Below are 21,138 nucleotides of genomic sequence, written 5' to 3'. Positions count from 1 at the left end.
TCCATGTCCCCTCTCGCAGGGCTCGCTGCGCTCAACACACTTCGGACTCGGCAAAAATAATAAAATTATAGTATATAGTAAAAGATATTAGTCAGAAAGAGCTTTGTGTGTACTTTCTTCAATATCATTAATGATGCGTCCCAGACATTGTTAATGACCACTGCCATCAGTATAACATGCAGGTCAATTTGGCTATATATAGCCAATGACCCACATGTTCAGCATGAAGTCACTGAACAATATTGTTTACCGATATTGTTCAGTGTGCAAACTCAAATTGGCCACCCACCGCCACGGCCAATATTACTAACTATATCGGGGAGCAGCCAGGTTCCTGTAGTGTGTATGGGGCTTAACCCTTTGAGTGGAGTGTTTGTGTCAAAAAGTGTGAACATTATTTATTTATTTAACATGGACTGGTTAGAGATGTCCATAAACAAAGAAGCAGAACATTTTTGTTTAAATATGGTTGCCATATATACAAACCCTGCCTTCTGCACAGAAAGATCCTCTCCACAAATCGATTACTAGGGTTACTTCTTGGTATAACCTAGAAATACTTTCTACAAATGACCATCTTTTTTAATTCGGTTGCTGTTCGTATTTCCTTTTTGCTAAGATTGGTTTATTTCCTTTGTTTTTTTTACATAGCTATAAGTTTCAACTTTATTATGATTGGATGTATATGTGGGTTTTATTCTTTAAAACCTCTTCTCATGTTAGTCGATGTTAAGTTATAAGGTGCACCCTATGTATATAAATTTCTGGTCAATGTACGTCACCTCTTTATTTCCTGTCTTTGCAACTTTGTACTCTTTCCATATATGCGACTGGTTAAATACTGTACCTTACGTGAATTGCATGTGTTTTACACTACATGTAGTGTTTTAATAAATTATAAAAAAAAAGTAAAAATCGCAAACATCTTTATTCATCATAATGACATGAAATATAATCTTTGTTTTTAAACAACATATTTTTATTTAAATTTATATAACAAATATGAGCGATGCTGCCATTTTTAGCAGGTATTTTGAATATCTCCCAGAGATTTTGGCACTCAAAGGGTCAAAATCCCAATTAAGTGTAAATGCTACTATGCTAAAAGGAGGGTTCAACACCTGTGGGTGTATCTAGTGTTGTACAGCGGCATGTCGAGCACTAAAGCATGGAAGCTACTGTGTTTTACAGATGTGGTTTGTGTATGTGTGGTAAGCAGAGTGGCTGTATAGCACAGTGATAACCAGGTAGCGCAGAACTGCTTGATATATAATCTCCCATGCACGCCCAATTACTTGTAATAACAACTATGTGCATAAAGCAAGAAAATAATAGCCTTATAGCTGCAACACACATTTGTTAATGGTTTGATAGGACTCGATAAATAAGTATTGTATTGAATTTCTACAAATACAATTTAGAATTCTAATAAATTATAAATAAATAAATAAAACAATATAAACAAGAACAATTATCAATTACTGTAATCCTTGTTCTGGCTCAGATCTTTAAAAGATACGGAAATAACCCTGTTTACAACTACGTATCAATCCGATGTGTAGCTAACAGAAATCAATAACACTCAGGAGTTCAATAAAAATAATGGTTTCAAATAATTGCAGACATAACTTCTGCTCAGACATCATAAAGATACAATAAGGTACAAATATATGATGCTTCTGATATCTAATCCCACATCGCTTTAAAAAAATAAATGTATGTATCAAGAGTGTATCAAAACTACCAGTCAAACAGGAGCATGAATGGGATGCACTTATAAAAGCCAATATTCACAATGTCGCCATTGATATGGAAAGGCAGCAGGTTTACAGACCCAGAATGTGAACATGTTCACAATGTTGATGTCTGAATTATTGACATATGAAGATTCAACATTCTCAATGTCGACATTAGGCTGTGGGATGCCAGAGTTATGCTTAGGCAGCAGGGAGGTTACGGTTTGGATTCGGAAAGGGGGGTTTAGGCAACTGATGTCTTGTAGGTTTGGAGGGATCATTCTCACAATTTCACTAGAATTGCTCCCCACATGGTTCCCGGGGCCCAGAAGCTGAGCTAGGTACTTAATAAACTATTTAATTGTATACTTATTGATCTTGTGGTTAACATAAGTTTAACATACAATCCCTTTAAACTGGTACACCCATGGCTATCTAACGTCAAACCTTCATTCACCTGGTTTTAATCAGAACATGTGTAATCCATAAAAGTCCCAGTTTAAAAACGAATGGTAAGCCTAGGATAATATACATCTTATTTTATTACTGGGAGTGCATTTAAGGCTGGGGGAGTACTGGTTAACCAGAATACCCCTTTGCTTTTCTCCCTGAGAGGCAGATTTATTAAGCTTGGTGAAGTGTCTGGTTTCTATCACTGGCCAATCAGCTCCTAACTGTGTAGTTACCGGCTTGGTTTGAACAATAACAGGTAGGAGCTGATTGGCTGGTGATAAAAACCAGACACTTTATCACTTTACCAAGCTTAATAAATCTACCCCTGAGTCTGTTGTCGGCCAGAATCCAAGCCACCACTGCACCAATTGCAAAATAGTGGAACGGACAGAACATTTCCTTATCGGCCATGTTGGATTGAAAACAAGACTACCCCTGCCATGCTGATTTGCTCAGCCACATGTTGAGAGGGGGGGTTGGAAAATGATCTAGCGCTATATAATATGATTGAGACAGTCATGCCAATTTTGATGGCATGACGTGAAATACACCTCCCCTGATTCAACAGAACAAAATACTACAAGTCACCATGGCTGCTAATGAACAGTATTCTGGCAGTCTGCATAATGTTATACACTTATTCAGGGCAGCCGAGAGGAATGCCGGGCCCCGGTAAAATTTTGGGGGTGTGGCCTAAGTGTGTGTGGTGTGGGCACCTCCCACACTTAGGCCACGCCCCCAACATGTTTAGAGGAGGGTGAAAGAAAACTCTAAAAACTGTAATCTCAGAGGCAGCACACACCTACAGCATGTGCTGTGCTGACAGCAGGCTCAGCATGACCTCTCACGCCGTCAGTGAGACACTCATGCTGAGCCTGCTGTCAGAACAGCACATGCTGTAGAAGTGTGTGCTACTGTTGCTACCCGGGAGGGACAGAGGGGGAAGGGAGGGGTCGGACCAGGGCCCCTCCAGCAAGCCTGGGCCCAGGTAATTAGTACCTGCTCCCCCCCTCTCTCGGCTCCCCTGCACTTATTATAACCATAATAATATTACCAGCACATAATTCCTCCTTGATATGGAATCAGTACATTTATAAAAGCAGGGTGGTTATGTGAAGAGAGAATTAGATTTTGGGGAGTCATTTTGTTTCTGTGCAGGGTAAATGCTGGCTGCTTTACATACCCCACACAAATCTCTCTCTTTGCACATGTTACTGCCCCACCTGCAGTGCAGCATGGTTTTGTTCGTCTGAAAAAATTGCAGCCTTGCTCTGAAAACACCCATCATTCCACAACATATGGTATACTAGTAAGCCCGCTGGAAGCAAAAGCTTTGAAAGCTAGTCTGCTACCATCTGTGTTTGTGCATGTGTGAGAAAAAGATGTAGTTTCACTCTCTGCCAGCAGTTGGCAGTGTTTCAGAGACTCCCGAAATATATATAGATATGGGATAAAACAGGGCTGCTGCAAATGTCCAGTGTCAAAACCTAATTCAACCAAGCTGCTTTGTGCGAACACTCTCAACTCAATCATCACACCAGACTGGAGAGCGGCTGCCAGCAAGAAGAGACTGGCGGTTTAACATAAAGGCGGGAAATTGTGTTTCGAAACTAGCACAGCCCTTGAAATGACAAAAGGCAAGAGTCTACTGTAGAAATCGGCTGGTGAGGTAGAGGGGGAGGCCTACAAGGCTGTACACAAGCCCTTTACCTTTATTTATCCTTGGCTGCAGGATGGGTTTAAAATAACCACTCAATCATTGGTTTAATATGACTGTTTTGTGACAACAATGTGAAGTCCTGTATCCATAAAGGCTGACTGGAAATTGGAGGGAGATCCATGATGGGGAAGCCTATGGGGAGGTACTTTCACATGGAACATTGGGGCAGATGTATTAAGCCTTAACAAGAGATAAATGCAAGGGTGATAAAGAGAGATAAACGTCCATCCAATCAGCTCCTTACTGACTTTTTTCAAACACAGCCTGTAACATGGCAGTTGTCAGGTGATTGGCTGGATGTTTATCACTCTTTATCACCCTTGCATTTATCTCTTGTTAAGGCTTAATACATCTGCCCCATAGGCCCTTATTCTGGTTCACTCGCAAAGGCAAATTCCTCCTCAAATGGACAAAACCATGTGCACTGCAGGTGTGGCAGATGTAACTTGTGCAGAGAATTAGATTTAAGCGAGTTAATTTGTTTCTGTGCAGGGAAAATATGATGTCATTAAGTCTCTCCCCCATGGTTGAAAATGACCCTATTTGCACATCTACGTGGAGGGGGAGGGGCTAAAATGATGCAATTATGACACTTTAGCCCCCCGTCCCCTCATAGGAGATAAGCATATCAGGTTATTTAAATGGTGCGTGGGAGGGGAGCCGCGGTCAAGGGGGGGGGGGGGGGGGAGAGCGGGGGTCCTCCAGAATTTCCGAGGGTAGGCAACCCTGATTTTACATCACACATAAAGGAAGCAGAGAAATAAAGAGACTTGATCATTTCCTTTCGGTCTCGGTTAGCAAGGACAGGATGCGATGAGGCTGGTAGACATACATGGGTTTATTATAAAAATATAAAAAGTAGCTATTACACAGTATTTGCATTGTCCAGTTTTTGGCAGCATGCTCTCTTCTGTCATGTGATGAGCAAGCCTTTGCCACACAATGGAGATCCAGTTTCCAGTGTTAGACATGCAGCTTTGTTCCTGACATGATCACTTATTTCTCACAGTTGGCTGAAATATAGAACACAGCTTTGTTTGTAAGGAATAACAGTAGTCCCCACTGCATTACTTATTAGCACTAACAATGATTACCCATGCAACTCCATTCAGCCTACAGTATAAACCCTCTGCTATCCTGTGTAGAATTTCTAATATATGTATACTGTTCAAAGCTAAATTGTGCAGGAACAAACAGAGTAGTTCAGATACCTGGTTATCTTTATCTGTCTGCTTATTATCGCTCAGCAACCATATTGCACCGTGCACCGTTTTTCCCCACAACTTTTCAGTTTTGACTGAAAAGTCAATACTGAAAAGTCAAAATCGACCAGCGACCATTAAGGGCTAAATGCGGAAGCGCCCTCCTAGCAATTTATCGCCCCACATGCACGCACAATAAACACTGGCCATATGGTCGCTCAGCAACCATTAAGCCAGCGATTCTGGCTAATATCGGCCCTTGTGTACAGGGGTAGAGCTATAGCATCTAATCACAGAGCTGTTTACAATACCATAAGCATTGTCGCAATGCCCGAAATGGTCCGGGACCATGTGCACAGTGAGGACATCACAGTGCCAGAACACACTTCACAAGGTAGGAGAGAGAGACAAGAGTCCCATTAGTGCTGTGTGTCCCATTGCAGGTACCAGCTATTACATCCAGCTCCTACCGTGGCACAGATACAGATACATATACAATCTAGAACTACTGCATTCTCTACAGTTGGTCTTCCACCAATCTCTGCAGTCTCGGATTATGACCAGATTTCCTGTGACTGGGCAGAAAGTCTGTACCGGTGGTGCATATACAAATGGATAACTACAGGGAAAACGGTACTTGTGGAGTATCACCGCTCCCACGATGTCCATCGCATGCTAAAAAATCGCATTGCATCCGATGGCATGCGATTTTGCACTGAAATGCATCCAAATGCATTGAAATGTGTAGCAAACATGTTAAATGCCCCCAAATGTCATTTTTCAAAGTGTAACACCCCCACTATCAACGCGAACCCGAAGCGTGGCGAGCACAGCGAGCCCGCGAGGGTCGGCGGTACGCGTCCTATGACCTTTTCATACCCCCACTATCCACGTCGGCGTGGAGTAGAGAATAGAAAGTGTGGCGAGCGCAGCGAGCCCCGCGAGGGGACGCGGATACCTTCACAGGTAAACGCGTCCCCTCGCGGGCTTCACAGGTAAACGCGTGCGCTTGCCTCGCTGCGCTCGCCACACTTTCTATTCTCAACTCCATGCCGACGTGGATAGTGGGGGTATGAAAAGGTCGTAGGACGCGTACCGCCGACGTTCGCCACGCTTCGGGTTCGTGTTGATAGTGGGGGTGGTACACTCTGAAAAATGACATTTGGGGGCATTTAACATGTTTGCTACACATTTCAATGCATTTGGATGCATTTCAGTGCAAAAACGCATGCGATCGCATCGCATCCCATGCGATTTGATTGCATGCGATGCGATTTTTGCTAAAAAATAGCTAAAAACTGTAAAAATCGCATCTCATCGCATGCCATCTCATGCCACTACATATGGCATGCGATGGGAGCCGTGATACTCCACAAGTACCGGGAAAACTTGTGAGCGGAGAGATAAAACAAAGCTGAGACATTTATCTGACAAATCCCAAGTACTATGATGAAAGGTCACCTTTGATCGCTTTGTTCTATTCTTATAAACTGAATGGAGTTTTTTGATGAGGAAACGCTTGTCCTCTCCCTCCTATGAATAGAAAAGAGAAACATAATAGTTATAAGTATCTTGTGTATACCACTGGTGTCTGCTGATCATATGTAAAAGCGCCTATATGGATTCTGGGAGCTCACGCATGCACATGTTCCATCACAACTGGGTGTCACAACCTTCAGAAACTGGAGGTTGGCCTGGAACTACCTGAAATCTATTAGATTGTAGCTTTGCTTCCACATCCACTAGAACACATTATATCATCGTATCTACAATCCTCTTATATACTGGAACCCTTGAGCCATGAAATTACATTGATCCTTGAAGTGGGTATCCTATTGCAGGCTGTGGATCCCGTAAATGCAAATATATAGTTAGCCAATCACATGGCAACAACTCAATAGATATAAAGCATGCGGACATGGTAAAAAAATTTAGTTGACGTTCAAACCAAACACTAGAATGGGTACAAATGTAATCTAAGTCATTGACACCAACATTATTATTATTATAATTGTATTTATAAGGCGCCACAAGTGTTTTGCAGCGCCGTACAAAAGAACAATACAGGGAGACAAAACTTGACATAACATTGAATAAAAAACAAAAATAAGAGTACAAATAAAGAGCACCACAGTTCAATGCACATTACAGCTTAAATAGAATAGTGAGGACTCAATCAACATACGGTACTTGTTTAGTTTCACGGCAGCAGCGTCTCTCAGCAGCATCTGTGTCCCCTTGCGGGGCTCGCTTCGCTCGCCCACGCTACGGACTCAGTCGCTCGCCACGCTATCTAAAATCAACTCCATGCCAACGTGGATATTGGGGGTATGAACCAATTCACGTTGGCATTGCCTTTATTTTAGATAGCCATGCTGCCGCTGTGAAACTAAACAAGAACCCAACATACTATAAGAGGCTTCAGGCCAGTGATGGAGATGAGTATGCAGACAAAGATGGTCACTGAGTGTTGGAGTATAGGAGAGCTGTGAGTGAAATGTGAAGAGAAGAGGGCTTTGACAACAGGAGGGAAGAGGGCCCTGCTCGGAGGAGCTTACTATCTCGTAGGAAGTTAAGACATACAGATTACAAGAGGTGCAAGCGAGTGGGTGGTGGTTAGATAGCAGGATGTAAACAGGCAAGGGGTCGGAGAACCAGCTAGTTTATGCAGCGGAAGGGTATGCTTTGATGAATAGGTGAGTTTTTGTACTATGGTTACAGACAGAGGGCTTGATTCGGGGGTTCTAAATCCCGGCGGTCGGAATCCTGGTGTTCAAAATCCCACCTGCCGAAATCCCGACAAGAAGGGGGGTGTGGATCGCCCCCCCCCCCCCCCCCCTTGCGGGCTCGCTGCACTCGCCACGCATCAGGCCCGGTCCCTCGCTACGCTCGGCACACTAATTTATTCGCCCTCTATGGGTGTCGTGGACACCCACAGAGGGAGAAAGTGTCGGGATTTCGACCGCCGGGATTGTAACTGCATCCCCTTGATTCATACTTGTATGCTATGCCAATGTTTTCACAATGAAGCAATTATTGGTGGTCTGGGAATGCATCACTGGCACAATGTTGACATGCAACAACTGATTTGTTATTATATCCACAGCAAGGTTTCATCTGCAAGTGATTATCAGGGAGCTGCCATATTGTGGGAGGAAAAGGGGAGTGGCTGCATAACGAAGGTACATTGGGAGCTTTTATGGGGCAGGTATCGGCCACTGATTGCAATCCTGCACAGGAAGGGATACGGTCATTTGGTCTACAGCATGATGGTCGACAAGCATTAGGTCGACGTGGGTCAAGGTCGACAGGTCATTAGGTCGACATGGTTTTTTTCACAGTTTTTTGAGCCGACATGTGCTGACAGGCAGTATTTCATGCCCTACCATCCACTAGGGCTTGGCGGGAGAATAAAATAGTGTGTCCAGCGCAGCGAGGCACCGTGCCCGAAGCATGGCAAGCGAATCGAGCGATGCACTTGAAACTGTGTCCATGTGGACTGTGTCGACATTTGGGTAAAAAAAACTGTGAAAAACCCCATGTTGACCTTTTGACTGTCGACCTAGACACAGTCAACGTAATGCTTGTGTCGACCTAAAGTCATGTCGACCTAGACCCATGTCGAACTAATGCTTGTCGACCAACATACTGTAGACCAAATGATCCCAAACCGACAGGAAACACGTCTCCTCTGTACCAGCGTAATTTACAACCATATACCGTATATACTCGAGTATAAGTCGACCCGAATATAAGCCGAGGCACCTAATTTTACAACAAAAAACTGGAAAAACTTATTGACTCAAGTGGGACCCTCACTCAAGTATAAGCCGAGGAGGGCGTTTTGAAAAGTAGGCTTATACTCGAGTATATATGGTAGTTAGGATGTCTACATTTAACAGATCTGCATCAATGTTGCAAATGTGTACACAGTTTTGGGCAGCTGTGGGCTACAGTGGGTGACTGTTACATATATTTGCTCATCCCCTGAGACAGGAAATCTGCTGCAGCATTAACATTTAAGGATAAATCAGGCCCAGGGTGGATAACCCTATAATGTCTGTGTACGTGTATATGTGGTAGGGAATATAGATTGTAAGCTCCACTGGGGCAGGGACTGATGTGTATGTTCAAATATTCTCTGTAAAGCGCTGCGGAATATGTATGCGCTATATAAGAAACTGTTAATAAAAAATAAATAATAATAGTGTTTCTCAAATAATGCTGATCTCCGGGCGACAGAACTTTGGGAAACGAAAGATTGTACATAAATAACCTCTGCTCTTTGGTGAATGTATTAATTGGTAGAACATGGATTTCCAATAAGGCCCCGACTTTAATAAATGGACAGCACTTGTCAATTATACTTATAGACAAGAAAAATTTATATACATCAGACGGAATACATTGGCTAAATTCAACCTTGCACCACAGGGTAAAATCCACCTTCTTCCAGGCCACAAACCACGATAAATAAGGAATAGACACGAGGGTCGATACTATATTTAGACACGTTTAGCAATTTTTTTGGGTTGTTATATATATGGTTATATATGCCGGGATAGATATTAAAACTGCATATACAGAACAGTAATGACCAAGCTAGAAACAATTATGATGATATATGGATATTTAAGCACTAAATAAATTTTGTCCTTTCTCTTAACTTCATGATGTTGTTTATGTGATAACACGAGATACAGATAAACATCCACTTACACACGTTATATTATGACACTTAGATGTGCACTAGACACAATGGGCGGTATTCAATGTGAATACCGGCGAGGTGCAGCGAATCCTGTTTAGGATTCGCTGCACATTCGCCACGTTCCGGAGCCTCGCCGGCTCCGGTATTCAGCGAGTCAGGGGCTCGCTGCCCCTGACCGGCGAATATGAGCTCCTGCGGCGAACGCCGCAGGGAGCCTGAGGACGGTGGCAGGCAGAAAGATGGAAGTCTCTCTGCCTGCCCCAGAACGTTTGTGGGGGGGAGGTGGGCTCCCCGGGTGCCAGGCAGCACAGGCTGCCCCCCCGGGGGTGCCAGCAGGGGACCGCGTATATTCACTACACCCGATCGTAACGATCAAGTGCAGTGAATATATGAATATCTAATGAGCGTCTCGGCTCCGGCGCCCCCTGCTGGCTGCTGTGTAAAAAAAAAAAAAAAAAAAAAAAATATATAAATAAATAAAAATTAATATATATATATATAAATATATATATATATATATATATATATATAAATATATATATATATATATATATATATATATATATATATATATATATATATATATATATATATATATATATATATATATATATATATATATATATATATATCCACAAAAAGGTAGATGGCACTCACAAGATTTGTATAGTTTCTGCGCGGCGGCAGCAGTGAAGAAATAAATGAATCAACACAGGCTTGTGTCACAAGCCTGTGTTGATACATTTATTTCTTCACTGCTGCCGCCGCGCAGAAACTATACAAATCTTGTGAGTGCCATCTACCTTTTTGTGGTTACTTTTTTCCTTGAGAAACGGAAAGGCACCTCAAGTATCTGCATCCTTAGGAAGAGTGCCGGTACACCTTTGTCATATATAATATATATATATATATATATATATATATATATATATATATATATATTTATTTATTTTTTTATTAAATATATATTCATGTGCTTACAGCACATGAATAAAAACAGCATGCCCCTCCTCAGAATAAAATTCCTGATTTTTTGACACCAAATGTAAAAAACAAAACACTTTATTTTCAAAGTTCACATTCCACTTCTCCATAAAAAGATAGCGATTGCTACTCGGTGAATCATGGCGAAAAAAACCTTCAAATGTATTCGCCATGTGGTCATTGAATAGGGTGATTCACCGTTTTAGTCAAAAATTCTCCAAACAGCACAAATTCGCCATAAAAACATGGCGAATCAGGCTCATTGAATACCGCCCAATGTTGCAATCATAATACTAACCATATAGATGTGATGAACAAATACTCCTGGATATCAGCAGGATTTTATTCATATTCAGGAACCACGCCAAGTATAGACTCTTTTTGATTGATACCCACATTCTTTCCACTTTGCCCCCTATATGGGCAGAGGACTCTTGGGCAGTGGCCCTTTAATGGAAACCAAAGCAAGGTTAATCTGAAGCTTGCTCACTAAGTATGTACGGGGTAACCCCCAGACGACCCAGCCCCAAATCAAATATGGGCAAAATGCCCATCTTCCCCACCAGGCGTTAAGAAAGTCCTGTACCTCCTTCCGCCATATGTATGTAAGCCAGAATAGACGGCTCGGCTCTATCTTTATTTATCTAACTCCTTGTCTATGTGCGGGCAGTTGAACAGCGCGGTCAGTATACAGAGTTTATGATGTGTTGTACCATAGTACCACTGTATGTTTGTACGATTAGGATTTGTATGCATATGAAAATTGAAATAAAGATTTAGAGCTAAAAAAATAATAATGCTGATCTCCTAGGATGGTCATGCACCACAGCCTCAGGAAATTACCTAGAACTGGGCAAATTATTACAGGAGATATTGCTGCATCTTCTAGCACTGGTGTATCTATAATGGGTGCAAGGTGTGTGGTCCAAGGGGGCCCACACACTGTACAATCTGCACCCATGTAAGTATACTCACCTCTCCATTGGTCCTGTGCCAGCAGCAACAATCCACCACAACATTTTCCTGGCCAGAGTTTACTGCCCCACCGGAGTTGAGGGAGGCCCAATCGGAGCCTGCACACAGGCCCAACCTTCTTCTAGATACCTGATTCAAGTGAGGCTGAGCTCTATACAAATACCCAGTTTCCATACTTGTACTGTGAATAAAAAGGGGCGGATGTAGATCTTCACTTCCGCCAGAGGGACTTAATACTTTTTGCCATTTCCTGGAGATTGTCCATGGCTAATTAAAGTGCCAAACATATTATAGTGGAGGTTAAAATAACTATTGCTCCTTTGTATCTGATAATGCATATTAAATAATACTCTCCTTTATTGCATATCAAAAATATCTGAACATCATTATACATTTTTTCTTTGCCTTGATAATAGAAAGTGCTGTTCTTTTTCTCATTTGTTTGCATACGGCGCTTAGTACGCATGAGCAAAATGTCAGCTCCGGCCCCGATCAGCCTAATTCTAATGTAGCTGCCAAGTCCTGGGCTACACAAAGGCTGCACACAGGCTTGCGATATCTTTACAAGCCATGCTAAGCAATTCGAAGACTTGCATGGGGCAGTATTTTACTCTGGCAGGGTGACATATACCTGAACACTGGGCTCCAAAATGTAGCAGCTGTGCGAACAGGCCTGAATTTGTCCCAAAATAGTGAACAAAAAGACAACAGTGATAAGGAGAATAATCACTTACATTATCAATCTGATCCTTTAGTAATTTTATGATTTTTCTTTGTCCATTTACAATCTGTATATGGAAGTAGATGACAACCCTAGGAAACAAAACAGCACTTTGATCAGATGACATGATCACAAAGATTTAGATTAAATGCCATTATCATGAAGATGTTTCTTTTCCAATAACTGAATTTGCAATATCACTAAAAAGGTGCATACACACGGTGAGATTTTGACTACAGTATGTACGATATGGACTATGCTAATTCCCTAGAACTCCCTGATCCATACAATATTAACTATATTTACTTGAGCTTTTGACTATATTAGAACACTAGTCTGTATACAATATAGTCAAAATTGGCTTGCCTGCACAGACTCATTTTTTCTTGCGATGCCAATCCCATGGGGGCGCGTATTGGCATCGCAAGCTGTATACAGTATAGTCATAAAACTATGCTCAAATTACACCATGTGTATTCACAGCCTGCACATTTGTAGTGACTTATAGCAATGTGAGTGGGGTTAGTATGCAAATCCCCAGCAATTATTTTACAAAGACAAGCCCCTTAGTGAATACAGACTTGTGCTGAATGGCTTAGGGCTGTTTGACCAACCTGGCAGGCAGGCAGGCATATCCTTACTATAGTCATAGGCGTGCGCAGCCCATTTTATTAGGGGGTGCACCATTGAAAGGGCGTGTCTATCACCGCCTACTGGGCATGTCTATCACCGCCTACTGGGCATCAATACAAACTAAAACAGTTTGGACAGGCGCGCATCAAAAATTTACATCATAATGCCCATTACACATTATGCCACACTCCGTAATGCCCATTACACATTAAGTCACAATCCATAATGCCTATGAAACTTTATGCCACACTCCGTAATGCCTATTGCAAATTATACCAAACACCGTAATGTCCATTACATAGTATGCAAAATGCTGTAATGCCCATTACATCATATGCCACACACCATAAATCCCGTTGCACATTATACCACACACTGTAATGCCAATTCCACATTAGAACACATGTCTTAATGCCTATTACATATTATCCCACATAAGTGCCGGACGGGGACAGTGGACGGGCAGAGAGGGGGGTAGTGGCGGCTTCCTGATATCTGTTATGGGTTTTGCTTCGGCAGGACAAACCTGCCCTAGTAGGTTTGTCCAGCCCCAGCAAAATCCACCACTCAAGGGGTTAATTGCTCATTTTTCTCCTATGAATAAAATTCTAACCTAGCTTGCTTCCTCCTAGAAGGAACACTGTGACTGCAGGCAGCCAGGTCACAATTCATGCTGGCTCCTGCTCAGCGTGGATATCATTCACTGCCTCCCTCTGCCAGGGCGCGTGCTGCAGTGCTGGGCTTGCTCTCCAACTCAGGCAGCAGGAGGACGGGAGCGCGGGCACGAGGACGGGTGTGCGCTGTGACGTCATCACGTCACGCTAGCGTGTGATGTTTATAGAGGCGGGGCCGGGGGCTAACTTGAATGGAGCCCACGGCCCAGCCAGCGCTTCCAAGTCACCCCCTCCGTGTTATGTGTGTACTGCGGGCTTGAGATCGGCGGCGGTGGCAGGCAGCAGGCAAGTAAGGCTGTCCTGACCACCGCTGGCTAACGGTGCTGCTGCACATTTTGCGTGCAATCACGTGGGGGGTGCCGGCAGGCATTAGGAGGTGCCTGTGCACCCCTGGCACCCCCCGTGCGCACGCCTATGACTATAGTCCAGTGATGGCTAACCTTGACACTCCAGCTGCTGTTGAACTACACCTCCCATCATGCCCTGCATCAGTTTAACTATTTGCCCATGCTAAAACTGATGCAGGGCATGCTGGGATGTGTAGTTCAACAACAGCTGGAGTGTCAAGGTTAGCCATCACTGCTATAGTCATTGGAAGCTAAAAATGAATTGGATTTCATACTTTATTTTTTCACACAGTTTTACACAACACGCTCAGGCTGTCAGTGGTATGGCCTTTCTCCTATTCTGACCTGCATGTTGCTATCTGTATAGTTCATATGGTCTCCCTGTTATAGGGAAAATGGGTAGGTGTGCATGCGTAATGCCACCGCTGCTGCCAGGTTGTACCAATCTGCCTTGTGTGTTCAGGAATAATGCATCCCTACTGTTAAATATAATAATATAAATCATTTCTGAGTTCTGGGACCTGTATAAAATCACTATGCATGCAGTCTCATACTTTTATATGGTCAAACAAATCCTATTATACTTAGATTTTACAGTGAGTGAGCATTATGCCACTTTATTTATTACCAGTTATTTATATAGTGCATACATATTCTGCAGCTCTTTAGAGAATACTTGAACATTCACATCCGTCCCTTCCCCTAGTGGAGCTTCCAATCTATATCTCCTATGGATTGTGGGAGGAAGTATGCATCAGACCGGCCATACACACTAGGAGACTATGAGATCAAAGTACCTCAAAACGGGAAAAGATAGCTACTTTAAGCTTAAAATCCCCTAGTGTGTATGGGCCTTAAAGGCAGCATAATATTTCAGAGATGATCTGCCTTATAAAACATTGACAGATATAACAGAATAAGGATTCGATTCACAAAGTCATAAAGTCCAACAATTCCATCACCCAACACCCTTCAAGGTCTTACAGCAGGACTCCGGATGCCAGGTAGATGAACAGAGTACTCTCCCAGAGGTAGTGATAAATCCAGCTGATCCAGCCTAGCTCAGGGTTTGTCACCTCCAGCTTCTTGATATAGAGCTTCCCAGCTTCATACATAGTATTGAGAGAGCGGAAAGGACCACACAAATCTGAGGGCTTCACTCTAAAACAGAGAGAAGACATAATATCTAATCAGTTCTAAGTATAGATTGTATATCACTGGGGATGTGCCCACTCCCTCTTACACCTTGGCTACCCCAGGAAGGCTCACTTACAATTTGGCACTTGATGTGCCATTTTTACATGCAATTATTTGCATGCGATTTATCGCATCTAAAAACTACTAGTGAGCTGCAGCAGCAGAATTTAAGAAGATACTTTCAAAAGACTGGCCAGCCGTTGATTAGCTGGGAGCACCCTCAGTCAGTCTGATTGGCTGAGAGAAATCTGTTGAAAGTTTTTTTTTTTTTAACTCTGCTGCCGCTTCCCTCCATGCCGCTCACCACCACTCACTGCTGACCGGCACCTGTCCGCTCTTTGCCCCTGCACCACTGGCACACACCTACGGAATCGGACCCAATACATCATGGGTGCTAAAAAGCTGATCCGATCCAAAAGGTTTTATGTGCAGAAGATTCAATCTCCTGGGTCCTCACAGGACAGCACATTGAGTCAGATGGGATGTCAAACACATCCGATTTGGGCCAATTTCTCGTCCCGATCAGTCGGGGTCAGGTGAAATTGGCTCAAATCCTTGTAGTCTATAGGCGCCTCTACTGATTTACGCATGCTGGACCATTAAGGCACAGTGCAGATATTTGCCCTGTCTGTTCCCATCCTCATTCCTAGACCATGGAACACTATGATGCAGTGCAATGCATCGGCAAGCCAATTTAACCTGAACAGCACACAGACTGTTCACCAATCAGCACAAAGGAGGATGGACAGGGCTAAACCAGACATTCTCTTCCTGGCAACAACATCAGTGATGGTCACAATGGGCTGAGTTGTTGCTTAAGCAGTTTTTGTTTATTTCAAAGCAAAAGCGCTGTGGCTGGTCTGCACTTCAGACACTCTTGCTTTTGATAATGACAGTAAACATCTTTAGCCACCAGACAGAGATAATACTTACGACCATACTGAGTAGGAGATGAATACAAATGCCCCTAAGAAGGAGGGGAAGCAAAGCAGTGTGAGGAAGGCAGTGCTCATATGTGAAGCTCTCCATGGTTTTCTAGGTGAGCGACAGTTCCTCATCAGGCTGGCCTGAAAGATTTACAAATGTATTATATGATACTATACTGATCTAACAGCGTGGTATCTGGAGAAGTCTAGCACACTGGAAAGCCACATAAATGTTAGAAACACATAAACGTATAAAGAACTGTATCGTCTATCTAAGGATCGGTATCCGGTCAACAGGTTGATAATGCCTAGGTCAGGCATGTCCAATCTATGGCCCTCCAGCTGTTGTGAAACTACAAGTCCCATCATGCCTTTCCACAGTTTTGCTATTTTGGAATGCTAAAACTATGGCAAGGCATGCTGGGATATGTAGTTTCACAACATCTGGAGGGCCACAGTTTGGACATGCCTGGCCTAGGTTTATAGTCACTAGTTTGACCACTAATGGTTGACAGTTATTAGATCGACACCTAAGAATGGTCAACATACACTAGGTCGATATTGACAGAAGGTCGAATAAGCAAAAAGGTCGACAAGCTTGACATGAGTTTTAATTAATTTTTCTTAAACCAACTTGTTCATACTTTACCATCCCAATCGGCATAGATGGAGAATGATGATGGAGAATAGATATAGAAGATATATGGAGAATAGAATAGTGTGCCTAGCACAGTGAGGCACCGTGTCCAAAGCATGGTGAGCGTAGCGGTACACTTATGTCCATGTCAACATAGACACAAAGAAAACATATGCTGACATTTCCAGTGTCGACCATGCTCACGTTGAACTTTTACTTCTGTCAAGGTCGACATCCATAGGTTTCAACCTAATCACTGTTGACCATTAGTGATCAACCTAGAAAATGTCGACATGTATATCACAACCCTAAGCGTCCATGGCTCTTATTTAGGTGTATTGTATTAGCTTACAGCTTTTTCGGTCATGTTTCCATAACGACAGACTCAGCCAACATTTGTTATCAAATCACAAGAAAAAGGAAATTGGTCTCTGCGTGTGACCATTAAACTGTTCACCAGTCTGCAGAATGAGGACGTTATTTTCATACAGAGAAAAATCTTTATCATGGGATTACACTTTTACTATTTCTTTAAATTGAATCTATTATTACAAAAATAATGAATAATTAATATGTAAATATAATTTACTAGCATTTGCCTGCAGCTTTACTTGTGTGGATGGCGATTATTGCTCAGTGCAACTGTAATGCTACAAAGACAGAAGTGACGTCAAATATTGTGATGTATATTTTATATAGACATTACAAAATGTCTTTGTAAACAATATTTGCAATTTTTCCTTCAGGGAGTAACTCAAAAAGATGCTCGGAGCCACTAACTCATGAGCACCACATAAAGCTGCCCTTAGGCCAGATGCACGAAGCTTCAAAAGTGATCAAATGGAAAGTGATCAACACCTGTCATGTTACAGGCTGTGTTTGAAAAAGGAAAAATGTGCAATTTTGTGTGCTGGAAGTCCAAGTGAGTTCCACGGGGTAGTTGGTGGCATTATCCTGGTCTACAACTGCATATAGAAGTGTATAGCCAGTATTCCCTCTCAATGGTCCCTAAAATACTGTCAAGTGTCTAGTTTTACCATTATTGCTTCGTTAGTTTCTTTCTAAGTCATCAAGTAGTTTTTGCATGATGCCAGAGCAAACAATTAAAAAATTACCAAAGTTCATAAACAAACAATGCCTAGGAGTATTCTGTATATCTCAGAAGAAAAAAAAATGTCTATGTACAGACACAACCCTTAAGGGTTTATTTACTAAAATGGGTTCTATTTCAGATGGGAAGTGGCTATATTACTCCAAATTTATTGGAACAATATTGCACTATTTTCGTTTCTTTTGGAGTTTTAGAGAGAAGCTTGACTAAGAGGAAAGCTGTATAATAACGAATGGTGGCGCCAGTAATTGCACAAAAGTTTTGTTATCTTGTTTTAGAATATACTTACTTATTTAGCACCTTCTAGAAGATAATAGATAGAAGCTGCTTGGTTGCTAATAGCAACATCCCATCTTCAATAGAACTTAGTAAATAAACCCCTTACAGTTTTATAGAGGACTGAATTTTTGCTTCTTGAAGTATTTTAAAGCGCTCTAAACTGCAGATGTTATACACATTTTTTTATTAAAACATTGTAGTCTTTTGGCCTTTCTAAAATTGCCTGGGAGATGCATTCAGCAATCCCTAAACACAAAGTGCCTTATGCAATACAATGGTTTCTTTTTTGTGTGTAATATTTGATAATGATAGGATTTTGCAGCAGCCTAGTACAGCTGCTTAAGTGACTTAAGATAATTACTCAGCACACATTTTTATTTTTAGCATTAGAGATCACACATGAAAAATTCTGTCAGCCAAAATAGAAAACGGGATTCAAAGTCCCCATAGATATGGTTACTACTCAAATGCTACTGTTGTAATAGTGTTGGTATACTTCGCAGAGTATCCAGGTAAGACATTGGGGGAAATTTACAACCGAAAATACACCTGTATTTGGCGTATTCGTAAGCAGTCATATGCAAATGCGACTGCCTGCCCGTATTTTCGGCATTTACTGTACCGAAAATACGCAAATTCGTATTTGTATTTAGTAGGAATGGGGATTCCTAATTTACGGCTACTAATTGCCAGGAAAATACTCCTAATTTTCCCTGCCCAGACTGACCGGTCAGGGGGTAAATGCTTTGGCCGGGGGAACTAATATAAATAGTTTCCCCCGCCTGTGGCATCACCCTACTGGCTGGTTGGGCCCGGTGCTGGTTCTCAAAATATGGGTGACCCTTACTCATTTTGCAACATTTTCACAAAATCTGCTTGATTTACTATCCGTGTGGACATATATTGGGAATAATAACCTGTGGTAAGTGGGGGATGCAGTGTAAATCCCGGCGGTCGGGATCCCGGCATTCAGGCCCGCTGCGTTGCGAGCGTAGCGAGATTAGGCAAAAAAAAACAACAATTGCCATGTCAACCTTTTCCACTGTCAACCTAATGCATGTCAGTAATTTGGTGTCAACCTATTGACTGTTAATCCACCCCAATTATCAGAGCACTGGACTTCATGTTGAAAAAACATAGCTTACCTTCTTTATATAGAACAGAAGTAGCAGCCTCAGTGTCTGAACAACAGGAATGAGAGGACAAAACAGAACACCAAGCCTACAGGAAAACAGAAGAAACATAAATGATAGAAAGCAGGCGGTACACAATAAAATAACAAATACAATAAATATAAAAATATAAGGATACATGTCACAGTGCTCCAAAGTACAAACAACATAGCTGTGCAACACTGACCACAAAATAATGCCTGTTAAAGAGTGTCAACAACCACTAAGAATGAAGCAGAGGGAGATACATGACACATTTTTCAGGGCCTTGAAAACAGTGGAGTGATAAAAATAATATAAAGGCCCCTGGTCAGTGCAATGTGCACAATGCACACAGGATCCAGAGTCCCAGGGGTGCCCACACTGCACCCATTTTTAATTCTTACCCCTCCGCAATGAAGGCAGCAGTGCTGTAATTGCATCAAAAATTATCAGAATCTATTGAATAAAAATAATAGGGTCGTACGGATCTCTATGCATGGATGTAAATGACTTTGTATACAGGGCATGAGCAGATGAGAATGTATGCATTTGTGCGCATGTCTGTCCTATTCTGAATCATACAGGACTTGGCCAGATCTATTTTTCTTTGAGATTGGGGTTTTCAGGGCAGCAAATGGGTGGTAACCCTGCCGAACGCGAGGCCGAAGCTTGGCTGTGGACAACGCAGGAGAGGTCAGAGACAGCTCAGCCAATGTCCCCATGTGACCCCGCCTCCTCCGGCTGCTGTACTGTGTTGCACTGATTAGATTGGCAGTGCCGCAGCAGTAGAGATGGGCAAAACAGGTCACCAACGAGAGGCAAAGGTAGCGAATCTGTAGAATTTAATAATAGTATGCACAGAGGACCATGTTGCAGCTCTGCAAAAGGCATTCCACAGAGACCCCCGAACATGCCTTCCATGAAGTGCCAACTGACCAAGTAGAATGGGCCTTCACCAAAGAAAGCACCAGTCTTCTTGCTAATATGTAGGTCTGACGGATTGTTTGGCGCAACCAACTTGCCAAAGTTTGTTTGGAGGCTAGCCAGCCCCTTTTTGAGCATCATATAATACAAATAATGGCTCCGTTTTATGAATGGAGGCAGTTCTGCGAACATAAATTTGCAGTGCTCTGACAACATCCAACATCTCTAATGAATTTGAAGAGGAAAAATACTCTACGAGCTGATGCAATAGCTAGCCATTGAAGATCTACTGAGTCCAATTTTTCAAAAGGAGTGCCCTAAAGCTTCTAAAGAACCAGGGGCAAATCCCAGGGTTACATCGGAGGAAGAACCAGAGGTTGCAGATGCAGTACTCCCTTAAAAAAGTGTGGAACGTGGAAGAGGCTGCCACACACTGCTGAAATAAAACTAAAAAGGGAAGAGACTTGCAACTTTAGGGGGGCACAATGCAGGCCCATGTCAAACCCCCTCTAGGAATGCCAGCACTCTAGAGAGGCAGTAGACTTTAGGATCATAATTATGTAGAGCACACCACTGGAAATACTCATTCCAGATTCTATGATAAATTCTAGCTGGGGAAGGTTTTCGAGCTGCCAGCATAATCAGAAGGCTTCTGGACAAAAAAAACCTGGACCTTAGAATCGACCTTTCAACAGATACCCCATCAAATTGAGCTTGAGCACAATGGGATGATGACATGGTCCCTGCGACAGTA

General features: G+C 42.4%; 1 protein-coding gene across 3 annotated transcripts in view; it reads right to left on the bottom strand.

The window, feature by feature from the left end:
- Positions 1 to 4,727: 4,727 nt before the first annotated feature.
- Positions 4,728 to 21,138, bottom strand: part of TMC6 (transmembrane channel like 6) — a 76,434-nt gene continuing 60,023 nt past the window's right edge. For all 3 annotated transcript variants that reach the window (XM_083148618.1, XM_083148617.1, XM_083148616.1), the window contains 6 exons: positions 19,452 to 19,527; positions 16,287 to 16,420; positions 15,141 to 15,317; positions 12,516 to 12,594; positions 6,573 to 6,644; positions 4,728 to 4,922 (listed from right to left, as the gene is read on the bottom strand). In XM_083148618.1, the coding sequence (XP_083004744.1) occupies positions 4,902 to 4,922; positions 6,573 to 6,644; positions 12,516 to 12,594; positions 15,141 to 15,317; positions 16,287 to 16,420; positions 19,452 to 19,527 (559 nt within the window). In that variant the 3' untranslated portion in view covers positions 4,728 to 4,901. The remainder of the gene's footprint in view (positions 4,923 to 6,572; positions 6,645 to 12,515; positions 12,595 to 15,140; positions 15,318 to 16,286; positions 16,421 to 19,451; positions 19,528 to 21,138) is intronic.

The sequence above is a fragment of the Crinia signifera genome, chromosome 6 (assembly GCF_055691185.1).
Source record: "Crinia signifera chromosome 6, ASM5569118v1, whole genome shotgun sequence".
NCBI lineage: Eukaryota > Metazoa > Chordata > Amphibia > Anura > Myobatrachidae > Crinia > Crinia signifera.
This window is presented reverse-complemented; position numbering and strand designations above follow the sequence as displayed.